The 17,639-nt window shown below is 38.7% G+C and overlaps 1 protein-coding gene across 11 annotated transcripts in view; it reads left to right on the forward strand.

The window, feature by feature from the left end:
- LTBP1 (latent transforming growth factor beta binding protein 1) overlaps positions 1-17,639 on the forward strand; it is a 476,883-nt gene that overhangs the window by 420,636 nt on the left and 38,608 nt on the right. For all 11 annotated transcript variants that reach the window (XM_039478754.2, XM_039478757.2, XM_039478764.2 and 8 more), the window contains 4 exons: positions 906-1,049; positions 13,302-13,478; positions 14,538-14,624; positions 16,917-17,045. In XM_039478754.2, the coding sequence (XP_039334688.1) occupies positions 906-1,049; positions 13,302-13,478; positions 14,538-14,624; positions 16,917-17,045 (537 nt within the window). The remainder of the gene's footprint in view (positions 1-905; positions 1,050-13,301; positions 13,479-14,537; positions 14,625-16,916; positions 17,046-17,639) is intronic.

Here is a 17,639-nt window from a genome sequence, read left to right on the forward strand (position 1 = left end):
AGTTATTGCACCAATTTGTTTTACATGAATGATTAATGTAGCCTGATGAGTATCTCTATCGGGATCTTTCCTTCATTTCTCAAAGGAATGCACAATCTGAATTCTATTGATAATTATGGATGTTTTGGCTACCAGAGAACTGAATTTTCAGACATTAAGTAGATTTTTAAAGTTTTTTTTTTTTTAAATGAACTTAATTCTGTGGTTACTGAAGTGCCAGTGCTTCTAACTTTGCTTGAATCAAGAACTGAGTGTAGGCCGGGCGCAGTGGCTCACACCTGTAATCCCAGCACTTTGGGAGGCCGAGGTGGGCGGATCACTTGAGGTCAGGAGTTCATGACCAGCTTGACCAACATGGCAAAACCCCATCTCCACTAAAAATACAAAAATTAGCTGGGCATGGTGGCGCACGCTTGTAAGACCCAGCCACTCAGGAGGCTGAGGCAGGAGAATCACTGGGAGGTGGAGGTTGCAGTGAGCTGAGATTGTGCCACTGCACTCCAGCCTGGGTGACAGAACAAAATTGTCTCAAAAAAAAAAAAAAAAAGAACTGAAAGTAGAGTGTTAGATCATTTAAGACTTCATTACGTTGAAAAATCAGGAATGATAAAACTATATGGTCAGTGGGCACATACTAGGTTTGCAGTACAATTCCAGGGTGTCCTTTAAAACTAAATTGGGAATTCAGAACTTTCGTCTTCAGTTTTCATGGTCCTTTCATACAGACCAAATCTGACAGCTCTGCCTTGAAGAGCCGCTTCCCTAAAAGAGCAGAAGGGGTTTGCCTGCTCTCTGGGGATCGTCTTCTTTTCAGCAAGACACTATTAGCCCTGGTATAGCTGGTGAAATAGAGAGCTGTCATGAACGAGGCACACATCTCACTTGGTCTGTGCTCCCTTTTCCAGATGTGAATGAATGTGAACTGCTCAGTGGAGTGTGTGGTGAAGCCTTCTGTGAAAACGTGGAAGGGTCCTTCCTGTGCGTGTGTGCTGATGAAAACCAGGAGTACAGCCCCATGACTGGGCAGTGCCGCTCCCTGGCCTCCACAGGTAAGTCCCAGTGACACTGTGCAAGGGGATAACAGGCTCTTCTCAAAGACCTGCACCCACACAGCTTTGGGATAAACACTGGGAGTGAGATAAGAAGAAGCCAGATGTGCTGACATAGGGCTGTCCCTGGAAGCTTCCACGTTCTTCTGTGCCTCCCTTGTCAGTGGAATTAAGATGTGAGTGATGACTCTTTGGGCTAGATGGCCTCTAATGTTCTATCCGAACCAGAGACGCCTCCAGTAATGTAAAGAATCCAAAATGATGACGGCATTTGCTGGGGACTGCTTAAAACTTAGAGAGCTATCAGCTCAGGATTTAATATGGCACCATCTCATTAAGTTGCATAATCCTCCACACGTTCTTGGCCCTTAGAGAAATGTGTCTTGACACTTCTCTAAATTAAAAGCAACACATAGGTCTCTTAGGATCTACAAAGACTTCCACTTGGAATTCTTAAGGTGTTTTTCCAGAATTTGGCCTAGAGAGGGGCTATGTTTGCATTCACTTAACATTTGATTTAGGCTGTGTTGTCACCATGCGAACTGAAATAGTTGGACTGTTTTCCAGATAAATTAATCAACTTCCCAATCGCCCTTTTAGTTTGTGCCATGTAGCTATAGCTTGGTTGTATTTTAGGGAAAGCAAAGGCCCACATGGTCCTTTGAGAGCCAAGTAAAATGAAACATAGACCTTTTCTTTTCTTTCTCAGTCAATTTTATGCGTGCTGCCATAATAGCCTTCACTACTCCTCCGGAGGGTACACTTGTTCCGTGTAAAATAGCTATCTTTGCAAGAAGAGGAAATGAAATATAAAAATATTTTCACCCACACATAATTCCTCAGCTGTTAAATATAGAAGGGTGAAGGGTGCCAAATTAAATGAACAGACTGTAACTAAAAAACCTTGTGAAAGAGAAGAGACAGATTATTACTGGTAAGAGGATTTCTATTCATTCAAGTGGCCATCACAACAATTCATATTCTGTAAAGAAGAGATTTTTCATTTTAATTGTATCTACAGTAGCTAAAAAACAAAAGCATATGGTGGATCAAAAACAGAACTGGTTAAGTAACTGTCTTTTTCTTATTTTTACTTGGTTCCATAGGGTAGCACCTCATCTATAGTGTTATGTTGAATGAATTAATATGTCATAATATTATATAGCCATTAAATGGTCTATATGAAGATTAGATAGTCAGGATAAAGATAAATGTATTTGATACAATGTTAAGTGAAAAAATACAGGATATTCCAATGACCATACTCTGTAGAGGAAGGGAGAGTGAGAATATATACAAAGATAATTATTGGACCCAACCAATAACTAGTTAAGCTTATTCATTTGTGTAGCTCCTGGCAGCTTTGCCTTTTATCACGCCTCAATTTGTATAGTTCTTGGTAAACTTTGACTGATTATATGGAGTCTTAAGACAGTATTATGACAGTCTTCATTTTAAAAAACTTTTCTAGGCCGGGCGCAGTGGCTCAAGCCTGTAATCCCAGCACTTTGGGAGGCCGAGGCGGGTGGATCACGAGGTCAAGAGATCGAGACCATCCTGGTCAACATGGTGAAACCCCGTCTCTACTAAAAAAAAAAAATACAAAAAATTAGCTGGGCATGGTGGTGCGTGCCTGTAATCCTAGCTACTCAGGAGGCTGAGGCAGGAGAATTGCCTGAACCCAGGAGGTGGAGGTTGCGGTGAGCCGAGATCGCTCCATTGCACTCCAGCCTGGGCAACAAGAGCGAAACTCTGTCTCAAAAAAAAAAAAAAAAAAAAAAAACTTTTCTAGCAGTATCCTAAGAGACTGAATTTAGCCATAAACTTCAGCAGAAGCCTTCTGTCTGACTTCATGAGAGCCAATAATTGATCATTTATTTGAAAAAGGTGGTTAAAAACTAGAAATCATAAAAAGATAACACATCTTCTAAATTTAATTTTTAACTCAAAGAGTAAAAATGTGCATTTGGCCAGGCACGCTCATGCCTATAATCCCAGCACTTTGGGAAGCCGAGGCAGGCAGATCACTTTAGGCCAGGAGTTCTAGACCAGCCTGGCCAACAAGGTGAAACCCCATCTCTACTAAAAATACAAAAATTAGCCGGGTGTGATGGCATATGCTTGTAATCAGTAAGGCAGAGACATAGGAATCACTTGAACACACGAGGCAAGGTTGCAATCAGCTGAGATCTTAACACTGCACTCTAGCCTGAGCAACAGAGTGAGATTCTGTCTCAAAAGAAAAAAAAAGTGCGTTCATGTATCAGTCTTCGAAGAGAAAGTATATGGTCTTTTTTTGTGAAGGGGTCCATTTGCGGAGTTTGCTTGGCTATCTTGCATAGACCCCATCTGTTATGTGTTAGGATATGTAGAAGGGAGTAAGAATCTAAAGGCTTTTTCAAAACAAATGAATGTAAAATCCTTCTATATTTTTACAGTTTTTCTCAATTTTTTTACACTTGTCTTGTCCACAACTAATTGGATAGTATTTCTTTTACTGACTCAACTTTATCCAATTTTTCTAAAGCTTTAAGTTACCCTAGAAACAGCTCTTCTAGTCACTTTCATATTTTACTGGTTGATATCATATTTGATTAAATTATGTGAGTACAATAATCAATACGCTGACACAGAATGTTTGAGAATATACCTAGGTAAGTCTTGGTTTGCATACTGTGCAGCCTGTCTAAGCAGAAGTGTGTGGACCTCTGCAAGAGTAGCCGGCTGGCTCTGAGCTTTCTCCCTTCCATGGGCATCAGCAATATTTTACAGAGGGCAAGAAAACACCAGTTAATGCAAATTGTTTAAATGTAGGCCAGTGAAGAAAGTTTGTACCCTGTCCAGTAAAAGAATCTGCTATTCCATAGAACAAAACATTTTAGACCAAATTTAAAGAAAAGTTTTCAGAATAGGATTCAAATTAATTTCATTATAAAGATAATATACTACAGCTGAGTTTTCATCCTTCCTGAAAACTACTTAGGAGGGGGAAGATAAATTCCCAGTATAGGCTATCACATTTTTATTTAGTTGTAAAATTCCCCCAGGACAATCTATATTCCAGCAATGAGCAGCAGCATGATAATTTGATGTGGTAGCATACTGAAGACAAAACTAGGGCTAAGGGGGAGGATATTAGGAAGGCAGATTTCAGGTCAGTATCCAGAAGAGCTTTCCAATAACTAACAAGAGCTAGTCAGCAAAAGAGCTATCTCACAAAATACTGGAGGGCTTTCCCAGAGGCATTCAAGAACAGGTGGGATACCCACTGGCAGAAGAGCACCCATTTCCAGCAGGATATTGTCCCAGATGAGCCTTTAAAGTTTGGAACTCTAGTGTCCTAGGGTTTTTATTTCTAAACTTTCTTGGCTCCCATGTGTATATATATATATATTTTAGGTCTGTCTTAGCATTTTTTACTGCCTGGGCCTTTGGCCACTAATTTACATTGCTGTGCATTGCCTAAAAGCATCTGAAAAAGAAGTAACTAAAAAATGTCCATACCAGGCCACTCATCACATTTAAGAAGGTATGGATATGAAATATAGTCTGATGCTATTATTTCCTTAGTGCCTGTGATAATTGCTCAATAAAAACTTTATGTCTTTGGGCACTGTAAAGGAAGCAGTAAATATTTAATCTTGGCAACTGCAGCCTTCAAACCTTACCCACAAAATGCTGTTCTCTGCCTTGATTGGTGTACAGAGGAAATTCTGTGGTAGGAACAGAATCTTATTCTTAAAACAGAAGGTATAATGAAAATAACACAATGAAAAAAATATATGTAATAATCCATACAGGTATTCTCCACTTTAAGAAAAGCAAACAAACAAAATCAGAAAGTATAAAGCATTTAAGTTGGGCTGATTCTTTGTATTATAAAATAATTCTTCACTTTACTGAACAGTTTATCATAGGGTTTCTTAAAATATCAGTTTTCACTAATACATTTGAGATCTTATTCCCACATCATAAACTATATCCTAGACTTCTGCATTTAGAAACCTCCTTAGTGATTTTCCAGCTCAACTGTTTTATTTATAGGTAAAGACACTGATGCCCAGAGAAACGTCCTAAATGTTATTCTTAAGATTATATAGCTAATGAATGGCAGAACTGGTTCAGGAACCCAACTCAGGGATCTTCCCACATCACCATTGCTACTTTTAGGGCTGAGGACCCCAAGACATCAAATTATTTTCAAAATTGGCTTTTGTCATTTTGTTTTTCATTATTAAGATAATACACATTAATCATAGAAAATTGAGAAATACAAAAATAGATTTAAAAGGAAATCCCCTCCAGTATCACCATTCAGTGTCTGTCACCACATTGACCTCTAGACTCTGAAAGGACATCCATATTCCCCTGCCTCAACAGAGCCATCTTCCATGTGACCTTCAAGGCACTGAGATCAGCCCTCTGACTCTTCATCTAAGTGAGCCGTCAGTGAGCTTCTATACGCTGAACTCTTTAGTCTTATCCCAGACTCTTCTGAAACATTTGACAGTGCTTTTTCATTTTCCCCCTTCTTTGCCTTGTGGTTGATTTCATGACATTACTGTTCCCTGCATCCTCCTGCCTCTTGGACTAGTCTTTCCTGTCTCGTTCTCAGGTTCTTTTCCTGCTCACTCCTTAAATAACAACATCCCAGGTAGTTGCATGCTTAGCTCTCCTCTTACTTTATATTCTTCTCCTGGGATGTTTTCTCTAGTTTGGAGTCAACCATTACTTACATGATGTTGCCTGCTAAGTAAATGTCTTCTGCCCCCACCTCTGTTCTGAGTGCCATGCTCCTATTTCCAGCTGCCTATTGGACTTTTTCTTCCAGGGTGTCATGTAAGCCTCTTTGGCTGACAGTTATTCAATCCCAAATTAATCATCATTTCCTTTCCTTGTGTTGATTTATTAATTGCCAGATATCAGTACTAGAAATTCTGAAGTCATACATTTTTTTCCTCCCCATTCGTCATCCAAGCAGCCCATCATAACAGCCTGCCAGTTTTACCTCCAGGGTGTCCTTCAAATCCCTCCCTGCTCCTGATACTGCTTCCCTGGGTTGGTCTTTCAGCAACACTTACCTGGACCATTGCAGTAGCCTCCTGTCTTCTCTCCCTGCCTTGCTCATCAATTCCTGCTCCACACTGCTGCCAGAGTTAATGTTTTCAAAACATAGATCTGGGTATAAATCATTTTGTCTTTCAGCTGCTTACCACTGCTTTATAGCGTGAAGTCCAAATGCATTAGCAGAGCAACAAGACCCTTTATCCTCAATAACATAACCTGCTTGTTTAGTTTCCTCTGCTACACTCCCCATACCTACATCTAAGCCCATGTCCTACTTATGGCTACCCCAAATAATTATGCTTTCCTAAGATGATGACGTTGCCACTACTAGCTCTTCTGACTGCTGTGCCCTTCCCCTTGTAAGCCTTTCTCTTATTTTGTTTTATTTTGACACAGAGTCTTGCTCCACTGCCCAGGCTGGAGTGCAATGGCACCATCTCAGGTCATCACAACCTCCTCCCACCAGTTCCTGTGCTTCCGCCTCCCCAGTAGCTGGGATTACAGGCCTGTGCCACCACACCCACCTAATTTTTGTACTTTTAGTAGAGACAGGGTTTTGCCATGTTGACCGGGCTGGTCTTGAACTCCTGATCTCAAGTGATATACCCACCTCGTCCTTCCAAAGTGCTGGGATTACAGGCATGAGCCACTGTGCCCGTCCTCTGGGAAGCTTTTCCTTAAATCTCTCTCAAGCCTTTTTAAAAGTCTGCTCGACTGTCAACACGTTGTCACATGTTCCCCAAATCCCCAAGATGGAATTACAGGATTCTGCCTCTCTGCTCTTAACACTCTTTGTTTTCGTGGCTAACAGTGTCTGCGTCTTACTCTCTCTGCATCCACTGCAAAACAGCTCACTGCTTAGCATGATGCCTGAAGGATGGTAGACACTCAGTAACTGTTGAATAAATTGTCTCTCTACATTGGAAGCACATTCCTCTTTCATAACCCACCCATCCCATTCCTAGCTACTTCTACAGAACAAAAATGATTTTTCATTTTTTCAAAGATTTAATTGAGGCACAGTTAAGTGAGGAAATGTCTGTTCACACTTCTGTGTAAGGAGTGCTGCTTCAGATTGCTTAAGTTAAATTAGAAGAGGTTAAATTAAAAGAAAAAAAGAACATCTCCCCACTGTCAAGGAACACAGAATACAACTCACCTTGGTAGTTCTGACAACGGAACCCTCCCAGCATCGCCGTTCCCTTCCTGGAGAGGCACACCACAGGTTTTGTGCGTGTGCACATTTTTTAAAGGCAGGAAACCACACGTAACAATCAGTCAACGGTTACATTTGGCCGTGTCTGTTTTTTAAAATGTGTTTAGTTGACCTGTTAAATAAATTTAACATTGAAAGAGTTTTATAAAAAATTATTTCTGATTGGAAAAAAGACATGTGGTAGGAAAAAGTATTAAAGAAAGTAAGACCACAGTATTTATAATGCAAACATTGTAAAAGGCCATAAAATTCCTGAGGTCGTATTGTGTATTTGTAATGGATGTATACTGTAAATGTAGATAAGGCTGAGGAAGATACATTCACTTGTTTAAAAAACAAAAAGTTTGATTCAAGTTTCTTCCCACATCCAACCATGAGAATGAGAAGGTATCATCTTTTATAAGATTTTCTGTTTGCTATAGCTAGTACCTAAAATCATACCTGAGTTTCTGATAGAGATGTCAGTGTTTGAATGAACTGACATATCAATCAAAGTGACATACTCAAACTGTACACACACATACACACACACACACACACACACACAGGCACACACACAGACACACACACACACACCATTGATCTTCATTTACTTTTATTTTTTGAGATAGGGTCTCACTCTGTTGCCCAGGCTAGAGTGTAATGGTATGATCATGGTTCACTGCAGCTTTGACCTGCTGGGCATAAGTGATCCTCACACCTCAGCCTCCTGAGTAGCTGGGATTACAGCCCCACACCACCACGTGCAACTCATTTTTAAAATTTTTTTGTAGGACGAGGTCTCACTATGTTGCCCAGGCTGGTCTCATTTTATCTTCTTAATACTACAGGATATACCCACACTGTTGCATTAGAAATGCGTTTTGGATCCTAGAACTTGCTATAAATTAGGCCTGAAGAGGAATGGTTTGTACATTTCCTTTTAAACATTTCCAGACACTTGGTGTGTCACTTCGGATTTGCTTTACTCCTGCATTTATCCCCGCAGGCCCTCACGATGCCCGAGTGTCAGGAATGTTACAGGATGCCAATCTGCTCACCCTTCCATCTCCATATGTGCTTCCTATTCTGACTCATCTCAGTGTACTCTTCTCTTGTTTCTCTTTCTCTGCAGTATGGCTGTCCCTCAGTATTTAAGGGGGCTTGGTTCATGGATGCTCAAGTACCTGATAGAACATGGCCTAATAGTTATATATCACCTGTGCACATCTTCCTGTATGCATTGAATCATCTCTAGGTGACTCATAATACCCAATACTATATAAATGACATGTACATGGTTACACTGTACTGTTGTTTTTATTTGTATTGTTTTTGTATGCTTCTTATTTTTTCAAATATTTTTGATCTGCAATTGATTAAATTCACAGATGTGAAACCCACAGATACAGAGGGCTGGGCCCACTGTACTTTATTTTGCTTTCAGAAGCCCCTCCATGTACCCATTTCTGCCCATTTTTCTTCTCCCTACTTTTCCACTCTAGAGTAATATCCCTGATTTTCTCTTCTCCTCACCCTTGTAATATTTCCTTGAAGTAGTACAGTAGAATTCTTTCTCATTAAAAACATTAGTCCCTGTAGCATTTTTAAAATAAAAAATGAAAGTAATTTACTGAACATCATCACATGGAGTTTGATATATTGATCTCTTTTCAAGACTATAGGCAGCTGTCTCTTTGAGGGTGACTGTTTATTCCGTGTTACTCTTGGGTCATTGTAATAATCCTAATCCTAACTGTTCCAAAAAGATACAGAGAGGATTAGCTCATAAAAGCCTTTACAATACATTGTAAATGGAAAGGGAGAGCCCATTTAAAGAGCTCATGTCCACTTTGACCAACTACATGCTATGGATTTTCTCACCCCAACAATAATTCCTAAGATTAGACAGATTTGGGAAAAGGCTAAAGATGGAAACAGCCCTACAAGTGAATGGCCCACACCTTCTTTAGGCTGGTGAACCAAGAGAGAAGGAGCTCCCAGAAAGGGCTCTTTCTAAGTGGTGTCTCCAGCTGAAACCTACTCCTTCCTATTTAGAGGCAGGGGGTAGGATTACACTATTTGTGGCCTTGTTGCCGAACCCCCAGCAGCAGAGATTATCTGCTGCCCTCTTCCCATTTGTCTCAAGAAGAAAAGCAAAAACAGAGAATAAAGGGCAAAGCAGAACAAACCCATGTGAGATGGGATGCTCAGAGCCTAAGCCCCAAAGAAGAGTTCTGGGGAAAGCAGTAGATACAGGACACTTGGAACCGACATGAGTTTTCTCTGCTGGGAAGTGAGGATGCTGTATTTACCAGCACCTTCTATGTCATATAGTTACCCTCCGGATCACATGAAAACGCTCTGTAAAAGTTCCTTCAGAAAAAAGTATATAAAATGTGTGAAACCAGACTTTTTTGTTGTTACTGGCCACGCCTGTAGAATAAAATACACAAAAATTGATCTTTTTATGCAGATATGAAGCCAACCTCTTAATGCAAATTGAAAAATCAAATATGAAAATACTGAAGGAGGAGTCATATATTTTTTAGAATTCTGGGGCATGAAATACGTAGTACAGCTAATCTTAGTCATAATATCTTTAAGAAAAAGAAAATTTATTTTTTAATGTTTGGCACTTTCTATAACCATTGATTTCATCTTTTAAAATTAGTTTCCAACATAGAAACCCTTCACCTCTGGCAGCAATGAACCAAACTCACATAAGAGTTTGTTTAAAAAATTACATGAATGGCCGGGTGCGGTGGTTCACACCTGTAATCCCAGCACTTTGGGAGGCCAAGGCGGGTGGATCATTTGAGGTCAGGAGTTCAATGCCAGCCTGACCAACAAAGTGAAACCCCATCTCTAATAAAAATACAAAATTAGCCAGGCGTGGTGGTGCACACACCTGTAATCCCAACTACTCGAGAGGCTAAGGCAGGAGAATCGCTTGAACCCAGGAGGCAGAGGTTGCAGTTAGCCAAGATGGCTCCACTGTACTCCAGCCTGGGTGACAGAGCAAGACTCTGTCTCACCAAAAAAAAAAGAAAAAAAATTACATTATCACATATTTACTGACCAGAGTTTTATCCCAATGGAAAAATGCTCCAGGAAGTTAATTACTTAAAGATTAGGAAGATAGGGAAATTGTAGCTTTTCCCTGAATGATCTTTATGGACCAATTTTTAAAAAAAGAATTTACATTTCATTTCAAACACAGATGAGGGCCTGCCTAACCCTCAATTTCAGCTGCATAAACATTAAACGTTCAAACGTCTTAGAAAATAAGAGCAAACCTTATAAAAACCAGTGTAAAACCTGAATAATTATATTATTGATTATTTCCCAATCTGTTTCTTTCCCCAAAAAGGCAAAATTGTTTTATTTCTTAGTTTCTGTGATGCGAGTGTAACAAACATTGTAGTAAACACAACAGTGTTTGCCATATATATATTTGTTTCTGTATATATATGTGGGTGTTTAAAATACATAAAATTATATATAAATATATTTCAAGTTTTAAATTTAAATTTATATATTTATAAATTTTGACATGCTTTGACTCAGAGAGAAGCCTATAGTTTCTAATTACCTGTGAACATAATCTTCACTGAGGCCTTATTCCAAAGTATTCCATTTTGTAATAAACACCATGACATGCTTACAACTTTCTAAGATGAGGGGGAAAAAATGGAGCCTGTTATCAGCACAAACTGTAGAATAAACCTGATTAGCAAAACTCTGTTGCTTTTTTTGATTTGTATTTCTCACTATTCTTTATTAATAGCTAGCTACATTTTTTTTTACCAGCTAAGTAAAATAATAGAGCAGAATTGGTAGTAGTAGTAACAGAATAATGATGTATTCATCATGTTGAGGGAGAGGTTATAAAATTTTCTGTGGGGTTCATAATTGATTTAATAACGATTTAAAATACATACTCTTAGTTTTCCCAAGTAATTTCATGTCTAAGAGCTTGGAGGCCCTTCTAACAAAGATCCCTTCCGTTAAGAGTAGGCAAAGTGAATTTCAGCCCTCTGCACTCTTGAAGCAAGCTAGACCAGATGAGGTAAGTGGCAGGTTTCACCCAATTTCACACACAAGGAAGTGATTTAAAACCACTTCATAAACTGCTGCATAGAAATCAACATTTGAGTTTTTTCCTGGACAGTTGTTCTAGGTTTGCTTGTCACCAGCTATTAATGCTAACTTACAGTCCAAGCTGAAATCTCTTAAAGACAAAATAATCAGAGAATTGGCAAGAATCAACTATATGAGGGACCTTTTATATTCTCGCTGATACTCTTGTGTTCTGAGAGAAGTGTATATTTCAGAGGTTTGTTTGCTGCTTTGCTTGCTTTTAATGCTGTAACAGGAATGAAAATGTAGTAGCTTTTCTGATAGAATTTTATGAGTTTTCATTTTAGAAACATGTTTACTATTTGATATATTAATAAAATTTCTGGCCAGGCGTGGTGGTTCATGCCTGTAATCTCAGCATTTTGGGAGGCCAAGGCAGGTGGATCACCTGAAGTTAGGAGTTTCAAGACCAGCCTGGCCAACATGGTGAAACCCCCGTCTCTACTAAAACAAAACACAAAAATTAGCTGGGCGTATGGCAAGCGCCTGTAATTTCAGCTACTCAGGAGGCTGAGGCAGGAGAATTGCTTGAGCCCAGGAAGCAGAGGTTGCAGTGAGCTGAGATGGTGCCTTTGCACTCCTGCCTGGGGGACAAGAGTGAGACTTCTTCTAAAAAAAAAAAAAAAAAATCCATTGTCAACTAGGCCCTGCCAAAATAAACATAAACATATAGGAAGATATTGTAAAAATAATTGATTTAATTTTCCTGCTAATATAATTATCTATTAACTTCTAAACAAAGGTAAATGTAAGTATGTGCTGACATTAAACTCTTATCCTCACCAATAAATGTCTTCCTTTTGACCTTATAGTTTCTTTGAGTCCACGAATCTGGAAACGGTACAGTTCTAGTGACAGTATTTTGTTAATCTAAGTAATGATTACGACAGTAGTCAGCTTCTTATTTGACGTAGCATTAAATAAAAACTGTTAAGAAATTCAAACTGGATCATAGGCAGTAATTTGAACTCTATAGCATACAGGCGAGAAGGGATGTGACTACTTACCAAGTCTAGTCACAAAATAGTGATTATTTTTTAAAAGCACAGACCAAAGACTTGGTATCTGATCGAATTCAATCCATTTCATTATTATCTGAAAGTGGGTGGAGTTTGTTTTTATCATTTGTATTCTTTCATATCGCCTGTTGGTGTTTTATCACACAGAGGGTTAAGCTGAATCTGTTAGAATAATATGTTTTCCTCTAGGACACACTTGAGCTGGAACTAGAACCCAGATTTGAAATTCTGCCCTGAGGGCTTAGCTGGCACTCATTATTTCATCCAAGTCATATATTTGCAACAATTTAAGTAGTTAGATTTTCAGTGATGAAAGATTATTTGATAGGCTCCAGATTCGGGCAATATTTTCCTAGTTATCTTCTTCTGTGTACTCTTCAGAAGAGATTGGGAGCATGGTTGATTCAAATAACCACCTAAGGGTTAAATATTATGTGTGGCCTCAGACCCCTGTTCAAGTGTTGGGGAAAATTTTTATTGATTTAAGTAGGTGTTATAGCTCAGTAACAAATGGCCCTATGTTTGGCAAGAAAAGCAGATATGGAAACTCTACTCACAGCCAAATCTACAAGAATAATATAATTGGTTCACGTAAAAGGAAATGGGTTTGACAGATTTACACTCTTGGGTTATGTTAGAATTCCACCAAAACTCAGGATTCAAGTGCATTTTAATCTCCAAGTAGAAGAATCTGGCACTGAAAGTGGAAAGCATTCTCTGTACAGCAAATGCTATCGACACGGTCACTCTTTGACCTACTGTGTTTTCCACGTGTTATATTATAGGTGTTTCTGATGTTGTCCTATCGTCACTCTTTACTCCATTTAGATTTAGATGTGGATCAACCCAAAGAAGAAAAGAAAGAATGCTACTATAATCTCAATGATGCCAGTCTCTGTGATAATGTGTTGGCCCCCAATGTCACGAAACAAGAATGCTGCTGTACATCGGGTGCGGGATGGGGAGATAACTGCGAAATCTTCCCCTGCCCGGTCTTGGGGACTGGTAAGAATGAATCCGCTAAGTGGTGGAGTCATACTTGTGTTTGGTCATGTGGTGTCCCTGGGCGTTGAAATAACACTCACTCCCACAGGCAACTCAAGGCGACTTACCTTCGAGTGAGTTTCATTCAGGGCTACAGCTGCACCCGAATCCCATCTTAATATGAATCTTTGAACTTCTGTTCATCAGAGTGTATTGTGACAGTCAGGTTCTGTGTGATATTTTGGCAGAAAGTTAATTCGGTTTTATTCCACTTTAAAATCAGTCTTTGTTGCTAACAATGATACAGCATTATTTGTAACTAAAGTTTGTGTATTGAAGCTAAGACTTTGCGCGGTGGCTCAAGCCTGTAATCGCAGCACTTTGGGAGGCCTAGAGGGGTGGATCACAAGGTCAAGAGATCGAGACCATCCTGGTCAACATGGTGAAACCCCGTCTCTACTAAAAATTCTAAAAAAAAAATTAGCTGGGCATGGTGCTGCGTGCCTGTAATCCCAGCTACTCAGGAGGCTGAGGCAGGAGAATTGCCTGAACCCAGGAGGCGGAGGTTGCGGTGAGCCGAGATCGCGCCATTGCAACTCCAGCCTGGGTAACAAGAGCGAAACTCCGTCTCCAAAAAAAAAAAAAAGACTTTGTGTAATTGATTCTTACTAAACCTTTAAGATACTAGACATCACAGTAGTGGAAAAATAATAGTTATAATATCAAGTTAAGCATGAGTAAGAAAATATGAGTGAACTTAAGGTTTTTTTTTTAATTAAAAAGTGTAAGAAGACCTATGAGGTCATTAGATTTATTTGCACTTAATCCACAATTTTTTGAGATTGTACTAAATTTATTTGCTGGAGTTGCCTTAAAGTTACCAAGTCTGAGAAAGCAAAACTGAATTTGAAACATGCATTTGTGGAAGATGAAACATGCATTTGTGGAAGATGAAACATGCATTTGTGGAAGATGAAACATGCATTTGTGGAAGATGAAACATGCATTTGTGGAAGATGTTGACTCTTTTTTTTTTCCCCAACTTACTTCTTTTCTTGGTTTTGTCTTTTCTAAAATCAGCTGAGTTCACTGAAATGTGTCCTAAAGGGAAAGGTTTTGTGCCTGCTGGAGAATCATCTTCTGAAGCTGGTGGCGAGAACTATAAAGGTCAGAATCAAGTGGAAACAAATTCTCAATACATTGCGTACATGTCAGACATTCAAATGAAAGCATGGCTTGGGTTTCACAGAATTCGAGTTCTTTTCAGTCTTGGAAACTGATTACAATGCCCTGAATTCTGCTATTCAAAGAAAGTCCCTATGGACTTGGAGTCAGAACACAAGCTTTATGATGCTGGGAGGTGGACATTGAGAGGTGAACTTCTGAGTTTCTGTCTCTTCATCCCTGAGATAGGAATAATTTCTCAAAGGTTATAATAAGGATTAAATAAGATAATATAACTGAAAGTACTTAACAAATTCTGTACCTAGTAGATACTTACTAAATATATTCTTTTATTCTAGATGTTTAATAGAAATCATTTCAATTATGACCATGTAAATTTGACTGCTATCATGTTTGTCTTTATGGTCATCAACAAAGCTAAGATTCCTGTAATTTTAGACTTTACCCTACCATTATGAGGCCTTTTACCAGTGTCCACAAGTTCATAATGAGAAGTGGAAGAGAAGACAACCAAAGTAGACTTATTTTCTTTATTTAATGCTGCCATTATACAATTCTAAAATAAATGTGCAGCCTTTTAACTTCAGTGAATATCCACATGTATGAATATTTCCTCATTAACCACTCACTTTTGACGTTTTCGTGATAGGGATACTACCTTTTGTATATAAAGTGATTTTTTTTTCCTTTATAGTTTAATATTGAAGACTGCTAAGTAGCTAGAAAACAGACTATAAAATCATTTTTATTGTCCATTTTTGGAAAACTAGTGTTTAAATAATGTGGCATAATTCAGTAGCTGGATAAGAAATTCCATTTGTGTTTTTTTAAATACATCTATAATTTAGTCCAGTTAAATAATGAGACTTGGTTTATGTGTTGAATGGTTTCCAAATTCACAAATATACATTACTGTATTTTTGTAGGGATGTAGTTAAATCTTACTTCATATTAAGGTACAGAGTTCTGATTTCACCATAAAGTCATCTTATCTTTTCTATGAAAATTAATTCGTCCTCCTCCTGTTTTAGCAGTGCTGTAAATGGTTGGAAGAAGACTGAATTCAGATCCAACCAGCATTATGTTCTAGGTTTGGCTTTGCCATTTTCCATCTGTGTAACTTTAAGTAAGTCATCTATGGAGTCTTTAGGTTGTAAAATGAGGAATAGATGACATTAGCTCTAAAATGCTAGAACTGACACTAATAATAGCAGTAAAAGCAATAGATAACACTTTTGAGCAACTACGTATGCCAGAGCATGTACTGAGTCCTATACATGAATTATCTCATTTCATCCTTCCACTCTTATTAGGTAGGTCTTCCTATTGTCTCCAGTTTATCATTGTGTGAACTCTTAGTAGTTATGTTCCTATTGTCTCCAATTTATGATTGAGTAAACTGAGATAGCAAAAGCTGTTCATTTTATGGGGGAATGGGTCTGCTACCCCCTTAGCAACTTCTTCTTTCTTTTATCATCAAGAACGAATTGTGGTCAGACACAGCGGCTCACGCCTGTTATCCCAGCACTTTGGTAGGCTGAAGTGGGTCGATCACGGGGTCAGGAGTTCAAGAACATCCTGGCTAAGATGGTGAAACCCTGGCTCTACTAAAAATACAAAAATTAGCTGGGCATGGTGGCACATGCCTGTAATCCAAGTTACTGAGGAGGCTGAGGCAGGATAATCACTTGAACCCAAGAGGTGAAGGTTGCGGTGAGCCAAGGTCGTGCCACTGTACTCCGGCCTGGTGACAGAGCTAGACTCCCCCCGTGCACGCGCATGCACACACACACACACACACACACACACACACTAAAAAATAAAAGAAGAAAAAGAAAGACTTGCATTCAATTGCATTCAGTTTCCACCAAGCCTTCTTGGAAACTTTGTACATCTCAGCTAGTGCATGGGCCAGAATATACGTTACAGAACACATTTCTTAAAAGGTGTATATCTTTTTACTGATACCACTTTGGAACCATAGACTATTTCATCAAATATGAGGTAGCATCTCAGAAACCATAATTACAAATACACTTCTCCAATAATGTTTTGGCCATTGCTTATTAAATATCACAGACAAACTATATCTGTTTATGTTTCTATGCCTGCCAATTAGGCCTTATTTTAAGAATGTTAAATTGCTGTTTCTGTAGGATTCCTTTGAATATAAATATTATGATATCTAAGTTGAAGCCCCAAATCTGGTTAGACTCTTTTTAATTGAAAGACCAAACCTAACTCCTTTTTGTATTTCTCAATTTTTACCCATAGATGCAGACGAATGCCTACTTTTTGGACAAGAAATCTGCAAAGATGGTTTCTGTTTGAACACTCAGCCTGGGTACGAATGCTACTGTAAGCAAGGGACGTACTATGATCCCGTCAAACTGCAGTGCTTTGGTAAGCTTTAGGGATATAGTATGGTGTACTGTGAAAATATACAGATGGAAAAAAATACGTATGCTGTGTAGTAAAAACAATTTCCTTGAATCTAAATCATATGTTGAAAAGACGTGTAAACGTTATAGGGATCTTTTTCTTAAGCACGATTTAAGAAAATTTTTAAAAAACACCTCTATACTACTGTTTGAATATATTTCAAACAAAGAGTTAATATTTGCTGTCGAATATTCAGGCCACTGGTATAACTGAAGTGTTCTTTTGGTCTGTGGAACCTCCTGTTTCATCACTCATACCGTGCAAGTGAGAGCCATTTTAAATACTGACCCAGACTTTCATGCTTAAGCAGAAAACCATATACACTAGGCAGAAAAACATAGCAAAAGGAAATAATTTTAAAAGTTATCATAAAGCATAAAGCGTATCCTGCTCGTGGATGTTTTCTTTCCTTATTTAATGTCAGCAGCAGCAGCAATATTGTTTTTCTATCAGAGCAGCTTACATTTTCATAGTCAGAGCCACTCTCTTTTAGATGATAATGTGTGGTTAATTAAAAGGTGGCAGCCCCTGGAATCTGGACTGAATATAGCAATG

Source organism: Saimiri boliviensis, chromosome 1 (assembly GCF_048565385.1).
Source record: "Saimiri boliviensis isolate mSaiBol1 chromosome 1, mSaiBol1.pri, whole genome shotgun sequence".
In the NCBI taxonomy this organism is placed as follows: Eukaryota; Metazoa; Chordata; class Mammalia; order Primates; family Cebidae; genus Saimiri; species Saimiri boliviensis.